General features: G+C 36.5%; 1 protein-coding gene and 1 long non-coding RNA gene across 3 annotated transcripts in view; both read right to left on the bottom strand.

Annotated features, from left to right (window-relative positions):
* The window catches only part of LOC129261946 (semaphorin-1A-like), a 58,808-nt gene extending 48,460 nt beyond the window's left edge, over positions 1-10,348 (bottom strand). The window contains exons 1-2 of the mRNA XM_064099600.1: positions 10,176-10,348; positions 3,112-3,329 (exon numbers count right to left, since the gene is read on the bottom strand). Of these exons, the coding sequence (XP_063955670.1) occupies positions 3,112-3,247 (136 nt within the window). The 5' untranslated portion in view covers positions 3,248-3,329; positions 10,176-10,348. The remainder of the gene's footprint in view (positions 1-3,111; positions 3,330-10,175) is intronic.
* A 10,846-nt stretch (positions 10,349-21,194) lies between these two features.
* LOC129260613 (uncharacterized) lies at positions 21,195-26,788 on the bottom strand. Of its 2 annotated transcripts, none has more exons than XR_010293534.1 (4): positions 26,618-26,788; positions 24,401-24,530; positions 21,624-21,745; positions 21,195-21,262 (listed from the first exon to the last, which is right to left on the bottom strand). It is a non-coding gene; the product is annotated as an uncharacterized LOC129260613 (long non-coding RNA). The 2 variants fall into 2 exon arrangements; XR_008584573.2 differs by having other exon boundaries at positions 26,663-26,788.
* Between the last annotated feature and the right edge of the window lie 785 nt (positions 26,789-27,573).

The raw sequence follows: 27,573 nt of genomic DNA, 5'->3' as shown, positions 1-27,573 counted from the left end.
CATCATTAGTGCGTATGAGTACTTTCGTTTTTTAAAAGATTTCACATCACCATCTCTTTCATTGTCACCTGTTTTGATTTGAAAGGTGTAAGGTGTTTTTAAAGTGTCACTCATTCGTTTCTCCTTATGAAATCATCTCTCCATCCAGCCATGCGGGTAGTAGGCATGAGACCAACTTTGTCTTCTCACATATAGGCCCCCTGGAATATATCTCTCCAATATTGGTCCAACTGATTTCAATCACCAAAGCAAATAGATCTTTCCTCCTTCCTTTTCTATATATTCTCTTTCTTTTGTATGAAAGTATCTTATTTTGCTTTCCATGAGCCATCAACGGTAACAAAGTGAATGGTCTATCTAGGTAATGGCACATAACATGTCTTTTAAAGATAGCTCACTGCTCCCAAGAGGCATATTTCAAAAAGTGGAAGAAAAGGGAGACTGGGTTGGACCAAAATGGCTACTCATTATTGTTGTGATGAGTTAGTGTTTGAATGGATAGAGGATTGCTTGCTCTGAGTCTGTCATTAGCAATTTGAAAGGGAAGAAGATCTGGCCATCAGACAACTTGCCTCCAGCAGACCCATATCAACAGAACAGCCAATTTGTTTCTTTTTTGTGAGATAAAGCTAGTGTTTGGACTCCATAATAACATGTTTTTAGAAAACATATTGCTCAGAATCCCATCAAGCCCACATTGTATGACTTAAGAAAATAAATTAGGAGGAATATTATTTTCTTAGTTTCTCAGGTAATAAAAATATATCAACCAGCTCTTAGCAGAAATTATCACAAAACCCACAAATTGCATTTTTGTGGACATTTTATGAGTTTGCGTCATGATCGTTTTTGACAAGTTCAATTTTACATCAAGCTCAAATTGGATAAAAATAAAAGGGGCATTTATGTCATGAAAAGGTATGGAAGACTGCTCACTTGCAAACTTAACAGTTTTTCACTCTTAGAAATCAGAACAATACCTAACATATGAATAGCATTATGAAAAATCTCTGTTTTCTTCTTTTGAATTTGGTTAAAATCTTTCAACCAAATCAAGATGAGTTAAAAGAAAAAGAAAGCTCTGGTTTGTGAAGATCACACGTACCGGTGTGTGCTTGAGGAGGCATGGAATAAAAACCCTGCGGCAAATGAAGTTAAATGATTAATTCACAGCAACATCAATAGGATTCTATTGAATTCTCTCTTATCTCGAAGCATCTCTGTTACCCCTATACAAATCAAAATTTGATCCAGTATGGAGTCAGTCAACTGCTTAGTTTTAAACAATCAACTCTTCCCCTTTTGTTGTACAACTAGGACAGATCTTATAATGATAATCATTTTAGTGTCAATAAAATCTTTAGATTTTTCTCTGTTTCACACCATTTTTATCCCATTTTCCACGCTTTTCAGCTCTTTACTAATTGTCTTCATCTCTGAGCTTGTTCTTTTATCTCTTCTGTTTATTGTACTTCTATTCTTCCATATTTCTTTATTTAAAAAAAATCGACCCAGTTCACATCGTTGTGATCATATAACAAGGGAAATAATCTCTAAAGTTAAGCACAATTAACAAGTAGGACCATATCAATGAGCGGTCAAAGTTTGGAGGTGTGTTGAACCCTGATCTAACCACAGACCCTTTGAGGCATCTAACCAACAAACCACTAATAAGTGAATCAGGCTTTAGAATGAAGAGGTCAGACATGGTGTCTTGTGAATGAAGGACTCTCAAACTAATATTGTTGATCACTAATGATCTATGTAATGACCTTCTTTCAGTCACCCAAGCCAAGAATACTCAATCAAAGATGGAACGAGAGTTCATGCTCTCCATGAACATTCAGAAGCTGTTCATGTTCCAATGTCATGTAGCTATCTTGTCGATCTCCTATTATCCAAGATTTCCTGTTCACAAGATCAGAGACAATCGTTCCTGATAGCTTTTCTCATTTCAGTCATTGTCTGCAATCTCAGAGTACTTTTTGACTGACCCACGCACAACGAAATGAAGAGTTTCCCCTTTGCTACAGCATGATGTCAATTTGGCTCTCACCGATGGGTTGGGGATTCTCGATGGGGCACAGTAGGTGAAGAATTGATCATAGAAGTCATCATGAATAATGATTCAAATGATTCATTTATTAATGTCTAAGTTACAGGGCTCTTTGGCAATATGGCACACCCAATACAGAATGTCAAATTTGATTAGCTCAAGAATATTAATATAAAGCTCTTTAAAAAGATAATGTGGAAGTACATGTATGCATGCTCTTAATGCCCCCTCTTTCTCTTTCAGTCTGTCTGTTCATCCTTTTCCATAGAAAGCGATCAATGTTCCCCATGTTATGGCTAACAAGAGAGTGATCACATACAAGTAAGATCCTGTATGAGGGTATCTTCCCTAAATAACTGTACAAGGGATGCACAGGTAACAAGCGCAGGTAAGAAGTGGTGCCAAATAACAGGTGCATGTTTGCTGTACAGCTAGACCTCTCTCACCACTCACTCTTTCCTATCACATGTTTCTCTGCTGTGTCAATAGTAAGGGGATATTGCTTTCCACAAGGGGGAAGAAAACTTGCTTCAACAAAACCAGAATTATCCCTTCCTTCTCTCAGCCTTCTCTCTAACAGAGCCCTCAATAGTCTTCTATGAATGAATTCTAGTCTTAAACCAAATCTTCTATTAGTAGCTTATTTCTCTCCTTCAGGCAATGTCTATAGACAATGTCATACTTGGGGGCTCTTTTGAAAAGTCTGATCACTTTCTATTTCTCTGAAATAGAGCACTTTAAACTGCCCATAAGAGCAAAATCTGTTCACATGGGATTCAATTAGTTTCATTTCACCTATAAGGGGAAGTTCCATAATGTTACAAGCAAATCTATGGTAACAAAAAGTTAATTAAATGCAGTTAAGCAATTTAATTATTTGAGTGATATTCACTCATATAAGCCTAATTAAAAAGAGAGGCAGATATAAAGGGAGGGAGGAAGCAAGGAGAAAAATGACAGAAAGAAGGGTGGGGAAAGGAAGTAAGATGGGGAAAAGACAAAGTGAAGAGGAAAAAGAGCATGATTCTAAAAAACATAAAATTGATTATTCTTACTTTGAAAGCTGTCTTGTGATATAAGATTTGGCTCTTGATCTATCCACCTGCTTGACGCGTGTGATGTAGAGAAAAGATGGAGGACACAGATGGTGACTGAAGTTAGCCAGCATCTCAAGCACAAAGGCAGCAGCATTATGGATTCTTTGGTATCAGATGATGGAGAAAACTATCGACTTGCGTCACCCAACAAGGTCCTGCTTTCATTTACTGGTGACCTGTTAATGATAAGAAGAGAGAACAGTGAATTCTTACATCTAATTTACAATCATAATCCAATCAATGATCCTTTACGAGTTCCACACCAGTTGAAAAAAGAATTGTGACTTCTTGAATAATGGAGGTGCATCAACTTTGTTCCCCCAAGTTTGTATTACAAAGTAAGAGCTTTCTCCATTCTTACAATGAACATACACAGTAAACTTTTCAGCTAATTTGGCACAGGAGGACAAAGTGGGGCTAATTTCAACAAGCTGTCCCACAGACATGAACTTGCCTTGAACCGATGGATGGGACTCCTAAGAAGACCTGGATCTAGACGTAATAGACCCTTCAGAAGAAGCTTTCTGGATCAGCCATCCATGGATGAATTCACCCACAATCTACCATTTATTACTATTAGCCAATGATGAAGACAATTTATTGACCTACACACCCCAAGACATCAACACATTACAGCAGACTTCTAGTAGAGGAGGTGTCTCCAAAAGTGTTTTTAAAAATCCCCTTAATAGAAGAACCAAACATTGATCCTGGTCATAATCTGTTCCCAAATCAGTCATATCAGTTTAATACTGTTTGTTCCATTTTGAAAACTAAATATTGATTGACTGCGTTTAATCTGTTTTGCTAGTTCTCCAGCAAGAGAGAGATTTTTGGTCCGTTCCTAGGCACCCACATAGAGACTGAATAGCCAAAATCAAACAGACGCAGAGATTTTAATCTTTAGTATGATGGATGTGATTTCTTATTCCTCCATAAAGTTTTTTTTTTCTAGTGGACTGGAGTAGTTGTTTTCAATCTCATGGTGAGACCTGTGTTTGTCAGGTCATACAGGTCAAAATAGAATCAATTCTGATATAGTAAAAAAATCAAAGTCTGAAATCAAAGTAATCCTAAACATGCAACTCATGTAAACAATCAGTAGGTCTGTATATGAAGTGATTGAGGAAACAGAATGATTGAAAGAAATGTAAACTTGATGTTTGGATTCCATATTCAAAGAAATGTTGTTTATTCTGTTATACTTTTACTCTTGACCTCACAAACAAGGAAGCACATTGAATACTTGAAGTTGCACTTGGAAAGGTCCTTGTATACCATCATACTCCTTTTTTGGATAAAAACGTAATTGGAAAGTATTAAATGACTGGTAATTCCTGGAGAATAATAAACACCCAAAGGTTATTTTTTCATAATGAATACAATCAAAGATGTCGTGAATTAAACATAATCTCTTATGTCAGACCATACAAAGGAGATTATTTTTGGAGAGAGAAAAACCTAAGAGCTTTGTCAAGTTTACCTACACATATTGATTTCCCTCCGATTTCGTTAGAAAGTGAAAAATGTACCACTGATAAAAGGAAAACTAATGAGCACTGTTTCTATTTATTGATCATCCCAGATTTAGTTGGAAAGTTGAAAATAGAAGTTGTTCTAGGTCAAACAATGTCTTGATGTCAAGACAGAGATTCATTGTAATGTGGTCAAACTTTACTGGAAAGCAGACTATAGGACTGGACACTTGAAACCTAGAGACGGTTTGATTAACCACCGGTAAGATCACTTGGATACCCAGTAGTGTTTATTTCTGATGTTTGATCAGGAGAAAAAAAGTTGTCTATTCTTTCTTGAGTCAGTAAGAAATAAATAGTAATCATTGTTATATTTCATCATCAATTGGACCCATTTGTCAGATCTATTTCAATATGCGGTCCATGAATATTACATGTTGGTGTAGAGAAAAAAGTAATCTATTTCATTTTTTTAATTTGATATTTCAACAAAACTCTGAATATATTCCTATTCAGTCACCTCACAATACTTACACTTTATTTCAAGATATTGAGTCATTATTCCCTCCTATCAACACCAATGAGTATGTACCTCCACAATATTACTAGCAAAAGTGGGTTCCATGATGTCTTTACTAAAAATCAATATACTTTTTTATTCCCTTCCAGCATCATTCAAATTGCAGCTAATCAAACCCTGTAGTGATAAATCTGGACAGTCCTTTGTTGACTAGACTGCCTAATCCATGCTACAATGACCTTTAATCCCCAGACTCATTTATCATCTTATCAGCCAAGCTTAGCCATCATTTGTGATCTCATTTACATATGAAGGCCCTGGGGATCTAATAGGGTTTAGTATTAATTAAACAGGGAGCTATGATATAGTGGATGGTTTATAACATAGCCTCAAACTCTACCATGTCTACTTGAACCCGTTGATCAATTATTGATGTTGATTCAAGTTTAAAGTAGTTCTGTCTACTACCCACTACTACCAAGTCAAAAGGATTCTTAGAAATCTCATATCAAACTGTCTTCTTGGTCTCTTTGGCAACTTTACTTTGCTCAGAACAAGAAAGACGATTCTTTCTCCTTTTGCCACCATTCCCACAATTAAACAAATGTGGTGATTAACAAGAGACAAATGGAAGATGAGATTAAAGAGAAATTCCAGTAGTTGCAGTAAACACTGATTTCATGAGAAAGTCTGTAAAACCAGGCTTAATTGTCAGTATATCATCGAGGATCTAGATCTGGTACAGTTACATAAACTGAACTTTGTGAAATCTGGAAATCTACGCTGAAAAATGTTCAGACTGAACTTCCCTAACACAGATAAGCGCACGTGGGACACTGTATAATTATTGCTTTGAGCGTCGGGCCCGACGCTCTACCCGAATCCTGTGCTTATTTGCTGATTTCTCAGCAATTACACAATTTCTTCCAGAATCCTTTGGCACATGCGTTTTATTTATACAAACAGACACTTTGGTGGTCATTTCATTGGATTCTGTAGGAACTCATTTTGATATCGTTACCAAAACTAGCATTTACCTTTAAGAAAAAGGCAAGAACTGGGATATCCCCTCATTCCTCTTCCTAACAGGATACCGAAAATTATATTTACAATCATAATTGCAAAGCTACAAATTGAGACATCACCGGACAAATAAATTTTCCATTTATTACTCCAAGAGTCATTCAATACCCAACATCAAATTTGCCGCCAGAACATTTTCTACAAGATGATATTGACTTTATCCAGTGGAACAAATATGAAAAACATTATTTGTCCAATCCCCTGCAGCGTGCATTAAACGGACAATAACTCATCTCCACGCCGCCGCTATCACTGCTATCAAATGACCACACAGAGCATCTCCAGTGACTCAGGGCGTATACCAGTAGGGAGATTTAATATCTCCTCCTCCTGAAATTAATACAGAAGAGAGGCAGCTTGGCAAAAACTATCACTTTCAAAATGAGGCCGAGCCTTTCTGGTCTTCATAACAATATATCAGAAAACATGCACTGTAATCATCCAAATGCAAATTAATTTATCATAATATCATCAAACATGATATAGGCCTAATGAAACATCCACCAAACCACAAATTCCCTATGTCCGTTCCTTCAATCTAGAAACAAACTTAATTTGTACTTATGTGAGTCAGGAAAGAAAAAATAACGGTTTGCAGATCTGAATTAATATCTACGACAACCCTTTCCCTAAGTCTGACGAGACTCCCACTCACTGAGAGAGAGAGAGCACTCGCTACCGAGATATTACTCCCGCCGATATAAGATGATGGAGTGTACTTGAACAGGGATGCGGCCCTTGAGCAATGCTGCCTCATATTTGTAGATCTTTCCTTGGAGCGTCAGAGCAGATGATTAGATCCGCAGATGAGGAGGGCATACAGAGCAGCTTAAAGGGACCAACACTTACTGTTACAGACCACATCCATTCAAGATGGGTAAAGTGCCCCAGACGATGTCTTGTGGATATGCGACTTGAATACTCTGTCAGAACAGATGAGGATGGTTTTGAGGGATCACTGGAAAACAACAAAAGGAGCAACACTCATCATAACTGCTTAAGCCTTCTCTGACAAGTGAAATATGATTATCCTAACTTCACCTCATATGAAAGCATCGATGGTGACCCCCCCCCCTAATTCTTTAAATACAATATTTCACATAATTGAAATGCAGCAAGAACATTGGCAAGAGAAAGGCAGACAGAAAACAAGACAAGCACTTTAGTCGCAGCCCCACACCCACCCTCAACGATGATGACGATGAGAGCAATATCTCGGCAATATTCATCTTGAATGTTCCCATCGGTAGCATTTCTTAGGACCTGCTTCTGTCTCTTCTATCCCATAACTCCTTATCATCAGGGATCAGTGCAGCTGACTTAAACAGTTGGCGGAATACATAAATATATTACCATGATAGATTGGATGAAATGAATATTATGACTTTGTCACTACACGTATGTTACTCTCTTCACTACAGAGATCTCATCCAACATTAATGCTCCGTAATTTCTTTAAGAATATATAATGCTTTTCATGAATTTATTTGATGAAGTTGTAGATGGGTCAATCCATCATCATGAACAGAGAATGTTGTTTTTCATGTGAGTTGCTATTCGTGGTATTTCTGAAGAAACTTGAAAGGTTAGGGCAACAAAGAATTCTTTCTTCACAAATATTAAGTGTTTTCTTTAACTATTTCATGGATTCTGATTGCAAATATATATTTTTTTCATGTATTTCCATATTTGGTTAGCAAAGAGGAGAGAACATTGAAAAATTGAATTAAATCCCTCAATATTTCCATATATTTGTAAGTCACTTGTGAATTTTGAAACATATATATGGAAGTCATTCTTAGGAGAAAAATATAACTTCATGTATATATGTGGGCCTATGTAATAAAACTCAACAATATTTTGATGTTACCATGTAACGACAACGTTTGATCTTTTCAGATTTTGCCCGTACATCAAAGAGGAATTTGATTAAGTGGAAGTGTAATTAAAACTTAAACCATTCAAACTGGGGATCATGGAAACCTCTTTATTCCTCTTGATTTCTAGTAAAAAAAAAGTTGTACACATTGGATTGTTAGTATGACCAGAAGGGTTTGGGTAAATATCAATGATGTCTTATTTCTTCTAATGATAGTGAACATTTTCCTGATTTTTTTATAATCCTTCTGTCGTTGTAATTACATGAAGACATTGATTGCATGACTGTATGAGAGGATTCCAGTATTAAAAACAGTCAAATTTGCTGAATTTTACAATAATTTCAAAGCTGATAATCAGTGTCAGCTGACTGTAGCACCTACATGTACATGTACTATATTTATTAGGATTAGAACGATGAATTTCACAGCTGTGTGTGCGTGCATGTAAAGTACAAGCATATAAGATTACCAATGCTTCGTGAATTTTGATATTAGTTGCTGATGTCACGTTTGACTTGGGTCTGACTTCAGATCTTAAGATCATGGTACATGAACTCAGCACTTTCCACAGAAATCCCTTCCTCAAAATATACATGCAGGATTCTTGCTAATTTTTTATAAATAGAAGGAAATGTATTATGAATAGGCATTTAGTGATAACTCTAAAACTAAAATAGAGATTTTAAAGCAGGGATATTCAGGACTGTACAACCGGTAAGAAGCTATTTCCAATATAACAAAAATAACTTTCTCCTGTTTTAATATTCATCTGCTCTCTATAATCCCTTAGCTTCATCCTCCTTTCATTAATGACACTTTCCTAGTATGCCTACGCATCCTGGAATTCATATCAGGAAAAAAGACATTACATAAAAAACATGTAGGTCTACCGGGATGTTCTTGTATTCCAACAAAAACAGTATTGTAAGAAATGATGTCATTCAATAGAGTGCACAACTTTCCTAATTTCATTTTAGAAGTTTACACTTAAAATCCTGGAAAACTTTTATTGATGAAAATAATCCCCAAAACTGTGGTGAAAAGTAATTTACAATACATCACATTATCAATTCATTAAGTAAGCCTACTGGCCAAAATATATTTTTGGGGGAACATACAATTGAATTTCACATATTTTAATATAAAAAAATCTATAGGCCTACATAGTGCAACATCAATGGCACACAGATCATCCAAGAAATGTCACCATTCCAAAAATTTCCTAGCTGTGTCAGAGTTGTTAATATCAAGGTTGTTGTATTGGGTAATGCACTGGGGGCTGTCGTAGTTGCCCACTCCTTTATTTTCCCTTTCATGTTTTATTTTCCTCTAGTGTTAATGTTTCCCTGTTCATTCACATTCAAATCACGAATGTCGGAGGTGACAGGAAGCAGTTATGATCCATCGAGCCAAGACCGCCTGCTACATTTAGCTTTCTCCTTCCCGAACCCTACTCACGTTGTCCCTACTCACGTTGCCCCTACTCACGTTGCCCCTACTCAGACCCCATCACCAGTTTTACTTCAACCAGGAAGCACTGTTGGGTAATACAAGCTTTCAGGCATTTGCGTCATGGCATACCCTATCCCGATACCCATCCCTGTAAACCGCTCTCTAGATCTTCAACATTTGGTTCTAATAACCCTGCCAAACGTACTGGAAACATTCACTTGTACGTGTAATTCATTCGGCATTCACTTCAATCATTGCCAGTCTTGAATATAAATATCTTTGAATAGTGAACGAGAAATGCCTTGGCTACACTCGGATAACATGAAAAAAGTGAATCTTATTCTTAACATTAGCTTGTGCCCTTAAAATGTCTTTAATAATAAGCCTTTTAAACATGTTTATTCACTTTACAAGAAATTTGTATACTTCTCAACATTGTTTAAATTTGTAAAGAACATTTATAGGTACATAGGCCTATATGTCTCAAGGGCTAGTGCAGTAAATGCATGCAGTAAATTAGAAATTTATGTCAAATTTTACAAATCACAACACTTCAATGTTCTACTTTTTCTTCACTAATAAGAAAAAGAGAAAACTAGTAACTTCACTTACCATGAAGCTTTATAACATCCACATTTGCTTGTAAGATCACAATATATTCAATACTATTCCAATCAGGGTTAGAATGCCGGTATGTCACTGTATGTACTCCTGAGTTCCTTACAACAGATTCCTGGAGCAACACTTGAAGTACGTCTGCCCCCTAACCAATCTAATTCAACACTGACAGGCTGAGTGGGCTTCTCTATTCATGAGGATGAGGTAACAAAAGCAAGTTGTTTTCTTCAAGGAAGGAAGTCTTATTCTAAGATTATCCCCTCCAAAGCCCCTATTGTTTCATTGTGTTTACTACCAAACAACAAGGAGGAGGGGGAGGGGGTATTGAGGAGGATGGTATTATGGGGGGATGGATTTAGGGAGGGGTGAGATACCATAGAAGGATGGATGGATGATTCTGTGTCAGTAATGGTTCTATATGTGCTTGGAATTTTATTGAACTTGTTATTGATGTAAAGAATGGGCCCACTTCTAGAATGGACACTTGGTAAGTCTGAGTAAAAAAAAAAATACTATGTTAAAACTGTAATCTGTCGGATATAGTTGAAGTAAATTTTGCCCATCTACATGTAATAAGAAAACTTATTAATCAACGATTTTGCATACTGAATGTACACAAACTGCAGTGATAACATATTGATCTACATCTTGTGTTTCCACAATCTACCAATGGTTGTCAAAAAGACGACACTGAAATCTATTCTTTCTAAACATATGTCAACATGTCAATCAATCCTTGCATTTGTAACATTCAAACAATAAATGAATAAATAATCATTTCATGAGGACCAAAGCTATAATACCTATTTTCAATAATATTAGGCTAAAATAGGTAATAATCCACTAAAATTAAAAATGAGTAAGATTTAGGGAACACAAATATTTGTCAATACATATTGAAAAATTGAAACCAAATTCTAACAAAATGTTAACGAAGGTTAGTTCAAGAAACTCTCCTGTCATATTGATTATGAAAGAGAGTAATCCTAATCGTTTTTATCATTGTATATATATTCTTGTTTTCTACTTCTACTGGGGTTTTGTGATCATTGAGGTATATCTTCCCAGAGTTGTTCAAAGTAAGAAACTTCTACCAATTTTTAATCAGGATTACAATGCATCCTTCTTGATTCTAAATAGCTTCTCTGATGGACAAGTCAGCCAACAGAATCAATGGATTAGCTCAGATTGTGGCTTACAAAACACAGATTTTGAGAAAAATCATGGCCAAATAAACAACTAAAGCCCTTCTTTTTCTCCTAAAAAGTAAATGCAGTGTACAAGGTAGATATATCAAGAAGGCATTAGTCAGAATTATTACTTTTGTGACATGTGAGTCATTAAAGTTTACTTGAAGGAATGATTCTTCTTCCCTTTTATAAACTCAACTCTTTGTTATTTACAAGTTTCCTTTCCCATCCCTGTCATAATAATTTTCTGTTTTCCATGTCCCAGACATTTTAATCAAGAATCATGCTCTTAACTTCATTCATTTTATGGAGCCTTTCATTCTTTTTAAAACTCACCAAACAACTTTGACATGAAAACAATTTCCTTTACAACAAAATACATCCATAATTTGATAACCAAATTAAATTATTTCATATCAAGGATATTTCAAACAAATTATCCCAGTGAACTCCAAAATCCATTATAATACCATTCTATCCCCAAGCCAAGAAGATACTCCAAAATCAATTACTGTTAGGGTGAATGAATATTCTATAGGATGTAAATTAGAAAGGGGGTTGAGAGTTAAACCTGGTGTAATTTATCTTGTATATGACCTCAGGTTAGCTGGAGACCCTAACAAACAAAATAAAGCCCTCAAGCTATAGAGGACAGACAGGGCAACAGACAAGCTCATTGAAAGGACCAGTTTACATATCAAAATCAAACTAAGATAAATTTGAGCTGTCATTGACTTCATAAAGCAAGAGTCTGGGATATAGCTATAGCAGCATAAAACATTATCAATCCATAATCCTTGAATGAACGCTGAATGAACTGGAAAATGAACCACATCACATGAGGTAGATCACATCTATACATACAGGTATATCAATTCAGTATGGCTCTATAAGGAATCAAAAGGTTTGGGACAAGTTCATGAATAGTCTTGATAACCATACATATATCAGTCTCTTTTGTCAAAACAGATAAGACACCAAAACCCTCAAATGTCCAATAAATTTGTTTTACCAAATGCAATGAAAAAAATATGTTGACATTAATCAGTAAGATCACTGTACATAACAAAAGCAAGTAGACCTATAGGCCCTACCCATACAATTCTAGTTAAAGCCTACATCGTTATCATAAAGAATAGATAGGGCCTTAATTAAAGCAGTGCAGCACAATATGTTAGCCAATTATATAGGCCTAATTCTTACTCTTTATACCCTTCAATATCTTGATGAAAACTAGTTGGTCACAGCATGATAACAGAGCGTATGAATTCATATAATCCAGTGATACTACCATGACAATCAGCTATGTCAAGATTTTTATCAATATCAATTATGGTACTAGGTAGCTTTGAGATTATAGGGTTTGCAAAATAAGACTACTATTGAAAAACAATATGCACTGCTTTGGGGTGAACCAGAGCGAAATCACTCACCAAAAAGTTTCAGAAAACACAAAAATTTGTAAAAAGCCAAGCTATGAACACAAAAAGTCATAGAAAACTGCCTGCCACGGCACAAAGATTTTGAATAGAGCATGAATCACAATAGAATAAGAGCAGTGTAATACTGATTTTGAGAGACTTTGAATAGATATGATTATAAGTAGGTACAATTGATAATCCAACTGATAATCGTGAGTGATAAAATATTGGGAAAAACAGGTCACATTTTGATGGAATAAAAGCGAAAAGAGAAACTATGATTGATCATGGCAAGATCACAATACATCCCATGCAATGAAAGAAAACCTCACTCTGGTAATGACTTGGACTGGTATTAAAAGATTATTCATCAATACAATAAAGCTCTAAAAATCCTTTAAAAATCATATATTTTCTCTCTTCTAGAGGAAAAGTTTTGCCCAGCGGGAAGGTTATTTGCCTTCAACTCGGCTTGATTTTGAGAAAATGAAAACTTTGCTGTTGCCCTGACCAATAGGAGCCCAGCAGGTTGTTTGTAACCTGTATTTGAACCACTCACAGATCAAATCATCTTGCTATTGACAGACCCACTACTGACAGGGGTCATGAACTGACCTCAGTGAGATCGTATGTCATGTCCAGGGGGGGGGGGGGGAGAAGGGGGTCATGAGTGGCAGAACTCTAGAGCAATGAGAATCCAACAGCTCAAGGAAAGAAGCTGCTGTAGAGTAGGCCTATACAACCTAATACACAACAATTTCAAATCAACAAGATGCTACATTTCAATATTTCATATGCTGACAAAAATTGCTCAAAAATTACATTGGATAAAAACTTTTAGGAGTAATGACATTTACGCCTACTATCCTCCTCTGACTTGGTTCTCACAATAAAACAGGATGTAGCAGAATGAATGGTGAAATATGTTTCAACTGGGTAATAGTAGACTGAATCTAGATTCCATAATCATGAAAAGGGACAACGCAATATTCTCCCAGAAATTGTATTAAAAATAAAAAAAGATTTAGGGCTGCAAACATTGTCGTTGTGTGAGAATTCTTCCAGAAAAATGCAAATCTGAAAACAAAGGAGATTTTCATCATTAGTTGGTCCTTGTTCTGACTTTAGGTCCATGGTTGGACTTTGTGCATTATACCATGAAGGCTAGTACAACCTCACCCAGGACTCACCCAGCAGGAGACCTGAAACAGAGCCCTAACATTACCCTGGGTCTCTGCATCCAACCTCACCATGGGGTCACCAATGCACCCCTGAACACAACACTAATGAGTACCCCAAGGGGAACCTAACCTAAACCAAAGGATTTAGAGGCCACCAGTAACCATGGAAACCCGGACCAGAGGTCTCAGGTAGATGAGATTGGAAGGTTTGTTGTTGTTAGGAGCTCTGATTGGAGCAGTGCCAAGTCAGCGTCTTACAAACAGACTATAGTGAGCAAGATGGTGTGCTGGTGATGAAGTCCACATCATACATTCATCAAGGATTCATCACTACTTCATAGTCCTGTCCGTGACGCAACACGGAAAAACTCTCTTTCATCATATAGGCCTGACCATCATGGAATCACGAACTGATTTTCTTTACAGTCTTCCCGACTACAATGTAATTACACAGGCAGACACTGTCTCATGATACATGCAATTACAGAAGCCAATCATGTTCTTGGACTTTATTCAGGTATCACTTATCCAAGATATAATGGGCCTTTTGACCTAAAACACACAGACACATTGTAATATCGGTAGATGAAAGGATGTTCCATACATGGTTTCAAGGGCGACTGTCTCAATGCCACTTTCAAACTATGGCGACTGAAATCGATTATAACTAAATACCTATTCTCACATACGTCACTATCAAAAAGCTCAGCTGTTGTAGAATTGAATATATTTGAAAAAAACATTCACAATGGCTAAACGCTTTGGATATGAGATGCTACTTGCGTGCTCCAGTTCTTCAATACTTTACTGTGCACAATAATGAGAGCCCTACAAAGTAGTCTAGAACTGTACTTTACAGTTTTCCAAATCCTACACAAGGACAGGACACTTTATCCATTAGCTGTTTATCTTTTTTGTGAAAAGAAGGAACTACTTACAAAGGACAAACTACATGCCTCAAGCTATTTTTTATCCTCACTTAATATCGTTTGAAAATAAAATATCTTGGAAAGTACTTATTTTCGAGGAATAATTTTTTGAAGTCCCTTGATAATAATATACATCAATTATTTTTAAGTGTTTTTGGTCCAATCAAAATCTGAAGGATCTAATATGATTGATCATTCTGTTATGTTCTTCCTTTTGTTCAGAAGTGATTAAATTTGTGTGAATGAAATCAGAGAACAAATGTTTGATAATGATGTGGAAGAAATTCAGGCCAGTAATATCAAAGTTGATAGCAATTACTGGCAATCAAGGTTGATTTCCCTTAATTACGTCTCAACCAAGGATTTGGAACAAAAAAATTGCTCTTCAGTAGTTATCACAATTCAATCAAATTCAAAAGCATATACTAATAGCTACTTACATTTGGGCCTATTAACTCTGCATTAGAATAACAATCAACAAAAAAGAAGTAATAAACAATTCTTATGAAGCTTACAGTACACGGGGATGCAAAGGTTGCAACAATATGAAACTCACTAGTTGTCCAATCCTCTACAATATCTGCCAGAATAAACACTTAAATTATCATAGGCCTACATACATTTCTTTATTGCGTCAAATCAGTCATTTGTAACAAAATCTTGCATGCGAGGTGAGCCTGCTGCCCGACTACCAATCAATTCAGTTGAAATTAATTAATGCTCAATCAAGCTTTTCCTCCACTTCTGCCATTTAATGCCATTTCTAGTTTTCCCTTTTCGCTCAAAATGAAAACAAAGTGTGAATTTATTGCTTTATTTGCACTTATCCAATTCAAACACAATGAAACCGTTCATTGGTGATGGTTTTGGGGGCCCAATAACATACTGTGAAGGGCTTCAGTGGTATAAACATACATATATATAGCCTACATGTTGCCTTCAGTAGAACTGTTTAAGATTTCTTGAAACCTATGAAGACTGACCCTATACAAACATTGACTATGTTACAGAAACAAGGCTGATATTTATTTATTCAAAGATGTGTATGGAGGAGGGGTTGGGTGTTTGACAAGGGTGGGCTAACAAAGAACAAGTTTAACAGAGCCCCAAATAAACAAACATCCTAACCATCAGCTTATACACATCAAACAAAAAAATGAAAACAACTTTTAATTCATGCGTCCTTCGAGTCATTTACGATCATTTTGTACAAGGGATGACTGGTCAAAAGGGCCGTCTGCACCATCCCGAAGTTTCAAATTAGCGCGCTATTTCTGATCCGGCAAATTATCCCGATCTGAAAAATCTCGAGATAGTTGGCGGTGCAGACGCAATTATCGCGCTAGTTCGTAGGATTAATCTCGAGATTGCAATCCCAAGTCAACTCGGGTTTATTTGCAAAATAGCGCGCTATTTTACGAATTATCCCGCTAATTCGTCGGTGCAGACGCACTCGAGATTGGACTCGGGGTAATTTATTCATGACGTCAGTCCATAATGCAATTCGCGTTCCACTTCCGCCTTGGTCAAAACATAAACACGTGCGGAAGTCAACTTTATACATGCGAATAGCGTTCATAAGCAACGATGGTGTCCCACCAGTGAATGGATTTTGGGAGAGACCAGACCGAAGGGGGAGGCGCTCATCGACGATGGTCATATTCAATAACAACACTGACAGCAGTGTTGTCTTATTCCTTCGCAAAATGTGAGCAAATAGCATTTCTTTCCTCCTTCTCTCCCTCTCTCTCTCTCTGTCGTTGCCTCCTACTCCGCCATCATATTTAACGAAGAATACATCACTTCTTCACTCGCTGAGCTGAGAGGATTGTTGCATAACACCGGTTGAATTCGGCGAAAGTGCTAGTGAAAGGAGTACATTGCTTGCATATCGCGGGAAGTTATTCAAAAGCGCGGGCCGTTGAAACTCCAAGATCCGAAAGTGCGCATGCTCGTAATATCGGGCTTGTTGCCTCGCTCGAGCAGGAATCGCTGTCGTGGGATGGTGCAGACGGGGTTTCTTGAATCTCGAGATTAATCGCGAAGAGGGCTGATCGGGCTAAAATCTCGAGATTGAGCAAACTCGGGATGGTGCAGCACCGCCTAGTAACAACATGATCATTGATTCAAATGTTCAGAAAGTACATTGGCTTTCCGGTAAACTTGTTCTGTTGACAATATTGGTATGACATCACATAATGCAGTGGCAGCAGCGCTGACACTTTAGTATCTAGAACTAGTAGGCCTGGGCATCTGTAAAAAAAGACACCTCATCTACAAAGTGTCTGTGATGGGGAAAACACTTGCTGCGCTTGTCAGCTCCGATACAAATGAAAAGACAGTCCCCCTTTTTCATACCAAACACAGAGGATTTTCTTCACACTACTATGAGTAGATTGTCAGTTTGTCTCAAACTCTCCTCCAAGATGCCTGTTTAATTCATGAGTTTGGCTATCGTTTGTCTGCTTTTCTCATTCATAAAGCCCATAAGGGCATGGATGGAGAGTGAAATTATCACGCAATAATGCTACTTTGACTACAAACTCTGCTATATCAATAAAATAACCTTCTATTTTGGGGGAGTAGAAAGGTGATGGAGAGTGTGTTGGTTTCTTTGGTTTTTAACTTTCAAGCACCTGTGTACATACCATGGTCTTCTAATGTGTCTAGTTTTCCTGCTAAATTTCTAAATATAAATCATCCTAACGAACTAATAAACATAATTTCCTTTCCATAATTTGTAACCTATCAGATGTCTGTATCAGTCTGTATTGTCCTAGTAGAAGTCTACTACAGTAGTAATCTAAAGATATCTTGTTTCCATGGTAAATTGCAACTAAAATGACCCCACTAATCCATGCTCTGTTCTCCTTACAACAAAGTCATCATGCACTCATCGCTAATATTCCAACAACATAAGCGTGGCCCAATTTCAGTGAAACCAGCTTCGTAATTGTAGCTAAATTGGGGAAATGAGTCGGTTAAGGGGAAAATAAATTGATGATCTAATGGCTGTTGTTGGTACGTAGACCAGGCACGAGATCAGAAGAAAGGCATTCGTTGTTGGGAGGTGAAGACACGCGAGAAAGGAAGTGGTTGAGTCTTCCTCCAGACGGGAGAGAAGAGGGGGAGAGAAGAGGGGGGCAGATTAGGGTGGTGCCCAGAGTGTAAGGGGTGGAGGAAGTGGAGGTGAGATGATTCATAGAGGTGCAGAAAACACCAGAGGTAGTATCATAACCAAGGAGATAGGAGATTAACTCAATATCTTCTTAATCATCACAGTAACATTCCATACTACTCAGGTACTTTTGAGACACCCTTTAGGGCTATTTGTGGATCCCACAGCATTGATCTGTTGTTCACAAGAAACCTACAGTGTACTTCTCTGAAACCACATCTTCCATGCATATTAAACTCTATCTTCTATGCTATGTGTTTTCTCATTATCTGGAAATGACAACAGATGAAATTTCTCTGAATAAGGTTTTTCAAAAACACACAGTCCAATGTATTTCAAGGCTTTTCAAGCTTTGATAATTATTTACATAACCTTCACTTCTCAACACCTGGGCTAAGCAAGATTTAGGGATTTTCACACAGGTAACTCCATGCCAATCAAACCAAGCAATAATTGGAGATCTACAAGATACCATACACCTGGTGAAAGATAAAATGGATTAACTGTGAGAAAATGACATACAACCTTCTTGCCCTGGGCTAATAATATATCATACCATGGACCCTATCCATGATCATATCGATAAATCCATTTCTAGTGACAATTTGTTCTGTCTCTGTCAGTAGCATTGGAGACAGAGGTTTATGGTCAAGGAACTCAATAAGCATAAAGTCTGACAACAGATCTTTAAATGTGTTGCATTGCATGCATCTCCTCATGAAGTTGTTATGACTATGATCCATGAATTTCCTTATGATAGTAATCATAAATTATATTTGGTAATGCATATTCTTATGATGCTCCATGTGCAGGTCTATAATGCATGCTGGGATGAAAGGGCCTAATAATATGTTACAATTTATTTACTCAAAGTGATTTTCCTTTATCAAGATTTCTACATCAATATTGCAGTGATTACCGGTATGGACCTACTAAAGATACTGCACTGTTATCTTGTGTTTGGACAGGTTTGTGGGGACCATAAGCTCTCTATCAAATCTAATCATCTTTGAACATTGTACCAAGCTTCATCATGAATACAAAGCCTTGCCACACCTGGGGACCGGACCTGATTCAAGTACAACAGGCCATGGAGTTTAACATGACCCATACTATATCACCTTATGCACCTGTTTTACATAAATCAATTCGGTACAAACTTGATGCCGATTGCAATGAAAATTGGTAGTAAATTCAACATCTGGAGCTGCAGCAGGCCATAGAATTATGGCTACAGCAGCCACGATGGTGATATCATAATCATGAAATTGATCTCTTTGGCTCCTAAAATATCCCCATGGACAATAAACCTTGTAGGGTCCGTGACAAAATTTAACTCATGGTCTATTATCAAAATCAGTGTTACATCATCTAACTCGATGATAACTTTCATACATTCGAAAATTGAGAGTTTACAACTGCCCATTTACAACAAAAGGTTTATAGTTATATCAAATTTAAAATGGTGAAATATATTGCTTGATATGTTCTACAATAATTTAATTCTCAATCTTAAAAAAATATATTGATGTGTTATTCATTTGACTGACTGTAAAGATATGAATATTGCACTATCTGTAACACTATCACACTGTTTTACAATTAGGCCTACAACTACAAGTTGACTTGATTATTGCTTCTCCATTGCATAACTGCATTATGGGAATCATTATCATATCCATTAGCCATAATGATATGAACATGAATGGATGAGGTTATGTAATCAATTTAGACACAATTGACCAGAAAATGCTGCTGACTGTGGCTTGATCTGCACCTAATTATAAACGCAATATTGATGAAAACCTCTGGGCTAATTTGACACACACGTAATCAATTAGAATCTTCAATAATGAACCAGCCTATATTCTGCTCCCAAGAAATTATGTAAATGGAGTGAGAGCCTTGTGCTTTAAAATTTCAGCTGGCAAACAATTTCGCTGCCTGATGTAGCTTGGCTCTAGATCTATCTACCCCTGTGTTTTTTTTTCAAGAAATAATTATTCTAACTGACATTCAGCAATATAATTCTTCACATGAATGACTAATAATATTACACAGCAAAAATTAAAAACATTTCAATATTATCAAAATACCTTTACTTTAACTAATCTTAGCAAGCTTCAATAAAATCTTGTTCCAACCTGGCTGAGGCGATATTGCTACTAGTTCCTCTACATTTAACAGCTAGACTAATCATCTGAACATATAACTTGCTTCTTTGAATGGATGGCATCATTGTTAGGGAATACTCTGACTACATTCTGACACCCCTATGATTTTCAAAGCGTGCCGAAAGTACGCCAATGTTTGGGATATTGCAACATCATAATAATCCAGCATCTCTAAGCCACTCCTAGATACTATCATCTCAGGGGGGCATCTCCTACCAAGACGATATTGATTATGGAGGCCTTTAAGTTGAAAAGAGTAATATAAAAACTATTGTTATGTACTACAAGATCTTTCATTTTGTTTCCATTATTCACGCCGCCAATGTTATGAAACACCATGACTACAAATCCCAGAAAGAGTACCGTCTGATGTTAGACGTGTGCCAAAAGCGCGTCTGTGATTATACTGATAATTACAACATCCCTAAATCTGTTCAATTATAATCAATTGGGTCAAGATATAGAAAACTGCATCAGCTAGGCCACTATTAATCTAAAGAAGATGGGCGACCAAAGGATAGACCGCATCAGGGGGCCACCTCCTAGTTAGCTGACACCTTCATTTTATAGCTACTACAAAAGAACAATAAATCATAATGGATACGGATAATATAAGATAGATAATGACTATTAATACTATTACCCCCCATGGCCAAGTTGAACACCATTGATAAAGGCAGTATGTTTCACAATCCCTGTGTGGGCGGCGGTGGAGCATCCTCCCGGCACACGTCAGCCACACATCTCCCACACTTCACCTAGCCCGTGTCCATTCATCGAGGGTAGGAGGGGCACAAGCAAGCCAGCCTCTATTTACTTTCAAAGATTGGTGAGCCCTGTCAATGGAATCTGCTGTACAGGTATGGAGCAAGCCGAAGGTCTTGGCTTCAACTTGCCCATCAAACCCTGGAAATACAGCTAAAAAAATGAATGAAAACTCACCTTATATGATAATTCCACCGGGTATCAGGCTAGTACTCCATTGGAACTCTAAACAGAAATGCTGAACTATCCAGAAAAAAGCAAAAACACAGAATATAATCAAATTTTAGGAAGAATTCCAGCACAGAGGGTAATGATCAGAGAATCACTGTCAAGCTATGCTACTCCACAGTCTACTCTAGCACTCTGCCTAAGCAGTCTCCCCAAGCCACTGGTGACAAGTTACAACTGGGATAGTCCATTATTATAGGGGTGTCTAAACTTGTGTTCAAGAATTATCCTTGCAAAACTCTACACAAAATCAAATTAATGTCTAACATTTACACTCATAGAATTAACTTTAAGCATTACAGAGTTGTAATATTTTATTTTTATATTTTTGAGAATAACTATCCGTTTTTTAGTTTTTCTATTTTTACTATATCACCTAGACTCTCTAACCAGTAGGAAGATCCAATCATGAATATTCACGAGAAGCCTGAGGGCTGCCAACCTCCAGTTTGAGCTCAAGAGGGGGAGAGTAGTCTACTCCAGAAGCCACTTTTGCAACTGTAAAATTGAAACACAAACAGAGGGTAAAATATAATTGGAATTACTGCATACAGTAGGTGTAGGTATACTTTACTGTTATGGTCTGGCAGTGGAAGGGGAAGAGGAAGGGATTTATTATCACTATAATATATTCTATATATTCTATGACATTAACTTCCTTCCTCTGTTAGACAATGATATATCATAGATATATCTTCCTTTCTTTTCTTATCATTTCCATGTATTTCCATTATATCAACAAAGTCCTTTTGCCAGAAGGAATGTATGAGTGGAGAAAGTCAGTTTGCACACTACAGATGCACCAATTCCCTCCTCATGCAATACACCAAGGAAAATATTACTCCTAAAATTATATCATGTGGGTCCCTCATAGCTCATCAACCAATAAGAAGAAACCTTTTTATTTATTTCACAAACCATTATTTGAATCAGTATATTTACTTTATTCAAAGTGACGAATCACACTGTGTTTGAACAAGGATTAATTCTATAATATTGAGAAGAAAGATATGTTCTCGGGAAAAAGAGTATTCGGTCACATTCCCATCGCAGCACGCATAAAAAACTCTAGCAATGCACATAAAATGAACATATCAAGGTCTGCATCAAAGACTAGTCAAAGAGATGCTCTGTGTGTCTTTATCTCCTCTAGCCTACCAAAATCCTATATTATCTGTCAATGCATACAATGATTAGCCTGAATGGAACACACTCTGAATAAAAAGATGCCCTTCAGAACCATGTTTCACACTCCAATGGAATTCAATCATATACGGGTTATTGTAACGCCATTAGAAAGAGCATCCAAAGATAGTTCATCAAATCAATAAGCCTTACCGAGATATAATAATGGTCAGTTGAAATTTCAGAGGTCACTTTTGACCAATCATTTCTTTATGAGTGCTGTGGAAATAAATGAATTCAGTGGGGTGGAGATAGCTATCATAATCTTGCATTGTTCAAAATGGGTCACTAGGTGGTTTCAGACCGCCTCGAAGTTCGCCAGTTCCAGGTATTCTCTGATCGGGAAATTTACCCCGATCAGAAAATACCAGGTATTTTGGCGGTCTGAAAGCAAACTACGCGTAATATCCCCGAAAGAAAATACCCGATAAATAGTAGGTACTTGGCGAAATTACGAGAACTTTCGCAGGGATTTTTCCAAGGTCGTGGGTAGTTTGGCGGTCTGAAAGCAAATTACGGGAACTTTTAGCCCAGCGTGTCGTTGGGTGCGGCGCCGTGCATGGGTTGCTGCTGGGCTAGTGATTTTGAATTTCGCGCCTTGCTGCTTATCAGACCATACTGCGCATGCTCGTAACTTCAGGAACTTATCCCGAAGGGTATGTTTCAGGGCGGTGTGAATGCAGGAATAATTAATGGGTATTTTTCAGCCTAAAAAAGTTCTCGTAATTTAACGGGGATTCTTGTGATCGAGGCGGTTTGAAACCACCTAATGATGGTGGTGATGATACTTATCATTTTCTTTCACTAAGATTAAGAGATTAAAGATCCAAAATCTATATAAAAAGTAGTGATATGTGTGATGCTGATCAACTAACAAAATGTAATCCATTTCAACGTAGCTTGAGGCTAGTTAGAGGCTTTCATTTGTTTCATTCAAGTTGACTTACTTGTTTATAATGTTTTCAAATTAAAAAGAATGTTACTTAATTACTTTTCCAGTAACTGAAAAGTATAGTTTTACCATGTTTCAGTTTGACTTTGAGAACTCGCTATTCAAAATTTCAATTAAAGTTTCTATTTTTTCACCAGGCATGCAGACTCGGCCCAAACATGCAGCAAATTACCTAATTCAAAACAATTATGGTTATTAGTGAAAATCAAAATAGACGTAAAACATCCAGCTGGGCCAATGCTAGACCATAAAAATAATCAATCCAACATTACTGTAACCCTGGTCAAGTTCTTATGCCTATCCCATGTCTAGTGAACCAATTTGCACCTCAGAATCTCCTGAAGTTACCAAATAGCATACAGGTCAAATAGGTCTCACTCCCTCCAGGGGTGCAATAGATTGGTAATGCAGAGGTGCGCAAACTCTTTAAAGGGGACCAAAGTCACCAAATGTTGTATACCATTCCAATTATTGTTAATCGGCTCTGGCTTAATTTTCTCTTATACATAAATTTTGAATAGATTACTTAACATAAACATATTGCCTGTTGTCATAATTTTCCAATCTTTGAAAATCAATATCAATTTTACTTAATTTCAATATTCAGCAAATATTCTGATGTTCATAGAAACATGAACCACAAAAATAAATCTACTTCTTTCCGGTGTTCAGAATCTTGTATTTGGTGCAAATATGTACCCCACGACTTAATATGTATTTATAAATTAATACATACTTCTATCAAAAGCAAAACTATAAGTGCTATGAGCTTCTAATTAAGATGAAAAGTGCGCTATACAAATTTGATGGTTTATTTTTTAATCATTACTGATATACTTTTAATATGTAGAGACAAAAATGAAATATCGGCATGGTAGTATTCTACAGACATAGATCTCCAGTCACCCCCCCCCTCCCCTTTCCAAACTCTGAATTGATCATAAAAGCACACCAGCGATTCCCACACTTATTTCACCTGAGTGAATAGTGAACGAGTGGTCTGATAATAGCCTCACCTCACCCCTGCTACTTCAAGCTTTTGAGTCCTTTCAGAGACCATGCTAAGTAAATGTTAGACTCTCACAGCTTCGTACAGTTCTTTAGGGTTCAGATCTCGTCACAAGGAAATAAGGACCAAATAAGAATCTAGAATCAGAACATAATAGGGTGAACAGCATGAGATTTATGAAGCAGGGTTGAGGCCGCTCCAGGCTCCTGTATTTATTCTTAGATGGTTTTACCTGTTTTTCTAAGCCCTTAACCTGAATCAAAACTTGTTCACAACTGGAATAATGATGTAATTAGCAGAAAAGTAGAAAAACAATCTGTGCAGAATTATGATATAAATAAATATGTATGAATGAGATGATTGGCAGGATTTATTTTCACAGATTTTTCTGGAATTCATAATTTTTTTCACAGAAGAATAAATTGAATGACACTGAAGATTTATTTCCTTGATATCAACAAACAATTTATTGGTTGGCTGGCAGAAGGGTAGTAGCTTGTACAAGAGCAGGATTTTGAATTCCTACATGGCTGGCAAGCACTCGCTATAAAAGTCAACTTCTACAATGTACAAGTTTTAATGTCTTTATACCAAGAGGAAAGTAAATTGGCATATACGGATAAATCCTGTCAACCTAATTCCAGCCAAGCAACAATTCTATCTTATAACATTTAGTACAATATCAATTACCTTGACCACCCCCCTCTCTCTATTTTCTACTTGTATTACATTAATGTGTCTAGCCTAGAAAAATTAAGTAAAGCACTTAAATCTTCCAAACCTCTGATTCCTGTGGGTTCTTCATCAAATAAAACTTTCAATAGTTTTTGTTCTTTTTGCATCATCTGAAAATTGCACATGCAACACTTGTTTCTCCTCCATCCCTCCCTGATACTGCTCTTTCTTATTTATTTTATCTTTTATCTCCCATTCACTTTATTTCACAATCTATTCACTTCTTTTTTAATTATTTTTTCTATACATTCATATTTGTAATCATTTTGTATCAATTTCTATAGGTTTTATCCTTTGTCTTCCTAACAAGGTAGGGGATCTAAGAAATGGAGCAAACTCATAGATTTGGACAATTTAACATGAAAAGTCTGATATTTGCACAGCCCGGGAGCGGGTAAGAAAGCAAACTTTCTGTGTCCTTGTGAGGTAGTGCATTAAGAGCCAACATTCACAGATCAATGGGCGTACAATAACGAGAAAATCACCTACTCAACAACTCAAAAGCTAACGGTTCATTGTTACTCTGTCTTTCCCCAACTGTCATATTAAACATTGAGATATACAGGAGAAACAATACAACCAAGTCAACTGTGTCGAATAAATGTCCCATGAAAATAAGAATTACCTGTACCCCCTAAAATGGGAAAAAGGCAAGACAAAGAAGATATTACAGATTGCTTCTTTTGTGGTAGTTTACGGTCTACTGGATTTTCATCATTAAATTGCTGTATCATGGTTTCTTTATATTAATTTAAGATTTTAATTGAACTTAGAAGCATTTCTTTAATTGCATTCAATCAGTGAATGTTTGTCAAAGGAGTATCTCAGAATATTTATTTAGCAATAATGTAACCAATCAGGTTGATTCCTTTCACCAAAATAATACAAAATCAAGAGCTTAAGAGAGTGCTTTTAATACCCAAAACCATTTTTACCTTCACACAAAAGACATCATGTCAGTATAAGAAGTTAACCCTTTGACACGATGAATATATTATTTTCTTTTAAGGAGATAGAAATTCATGAAGTGCATATAAATTATTTTTCTTACTCACTAAGTAATTTGTTTAAATTCTTTATTTTGATGGGGGGGGGGAGAAAACCCTCTCCATATGGGTTGCAGTGTGTCCCTACACCCTCCCCATGTCCTCAAAGGGTTACTGTTAAAGCAACCCACTCTTCTATACGGTAATCAAAAGTACTAATATGAATGTATTGGAAATTGGGTTCAAGCAAGTCACTAAAACCTGCTTTGGTGGTCATCTATGAACTACTAATTTCCGCATAGCAAAAGCTTCATTAATTCAGAATTTTGATCTTGTTTGGAGCATTACAGTCTCTCCAAGTTCCAAAGTGCCAATTTGTGATGCTTAATTGAAGTTGTGAAACTAATTGAAAAGAAACCAGTTGCCACAAAGTGACCGCTTTTAACTTATGTATGCAATAAGATCTTTATACCACTTAACACCAGAAAAGCAACAGGAATTACCTTTAATGATTGCAATAGATGCAGACTACAGGTGATTATCATTACCTCCCAGTGTGCTTTATGAGACAGCAGAAAAGTTTGTCTATATTGAAATCCAATTTCCTATGAAACAGGAGATGTCCTCCCTGCATCCATCAGCCAATTCACAACACTGAGAAAGTATATGACATCATTCTGTAGAAAGAAATATCAAGTGATTAGTAAAAAGGGGTCAACTTAAGAACAATGTACACCCTCCAAAATCACTTTAATTTGTGACCATCTGAATAGCGCACAAACCAATTTGTGTTTGTTTTTATGTTCATTGTGAGACAAGAGTTAAGTAACGGTTTAATCTGTATACTTGTGAATTAGCTTCAGCTATATGATTAAAACTTAAATCAGAGAATAACAAATGGCTTGCCATAGAAAAAAAAGATCATGAAGTCATTTGTACATTAAAAAACATCTCTATAGAAAGAACCCCCTGATATAATCATAACACATCTGATATCATACACTTGCTCCTGTGTAGGAGGATATTTGGGTGGGTAGAGATGGCTTACTCAAAAAAGAGCTAACTCAAGTCTCAATTACTAATATTTATATTCCATTTTTATACTACTACCCACTCAAGATAATTCATTCATATGAGTCAAGTTCAGTTTTGAAGAAATCATAATCTGTAATAGGCCAACATAATTCAAGGCCTAACTTATATGGATCTTGGAGAAAATTAAATGATTGACTTCAATCTGCATGCTAATGCTAATGTATCCTTTCTAAAGGTGAATATATAAATACTTGCTAGACATTATTAGAGCTTCTAAGAGTGCAAAATACACAATTGTTCATCATTTCTCTCCAGTATAACATTAACATGCAATGAATCAAATCAAGGTATGGTCTTCATAACAAATTAATAATGATTTACAGATATTCATGGCCATTAGAGCAAATTTACACTCTCTTTATTG

This window comes from Lytechinus pictus, chromosome 5, assembly GCF_037042905.1.
Source record: "Lytechinus pictus isolate F3 Inbred chromosome 5, Lp3.0, whole genome shotgun sequence".
In the NCBI taxonomy this organism is placed as follows: Eukaryota; Metazoa; Echinodermata; class Echinoidea; order Temnopleuroida; family Toxopneustidae; genus Lytechinus; species Lytechinus pictus.
Note: the sequence above shows the minus strand (reverse complement) of the source record. Positions and strands in the feature narration are given on the sequence as shown.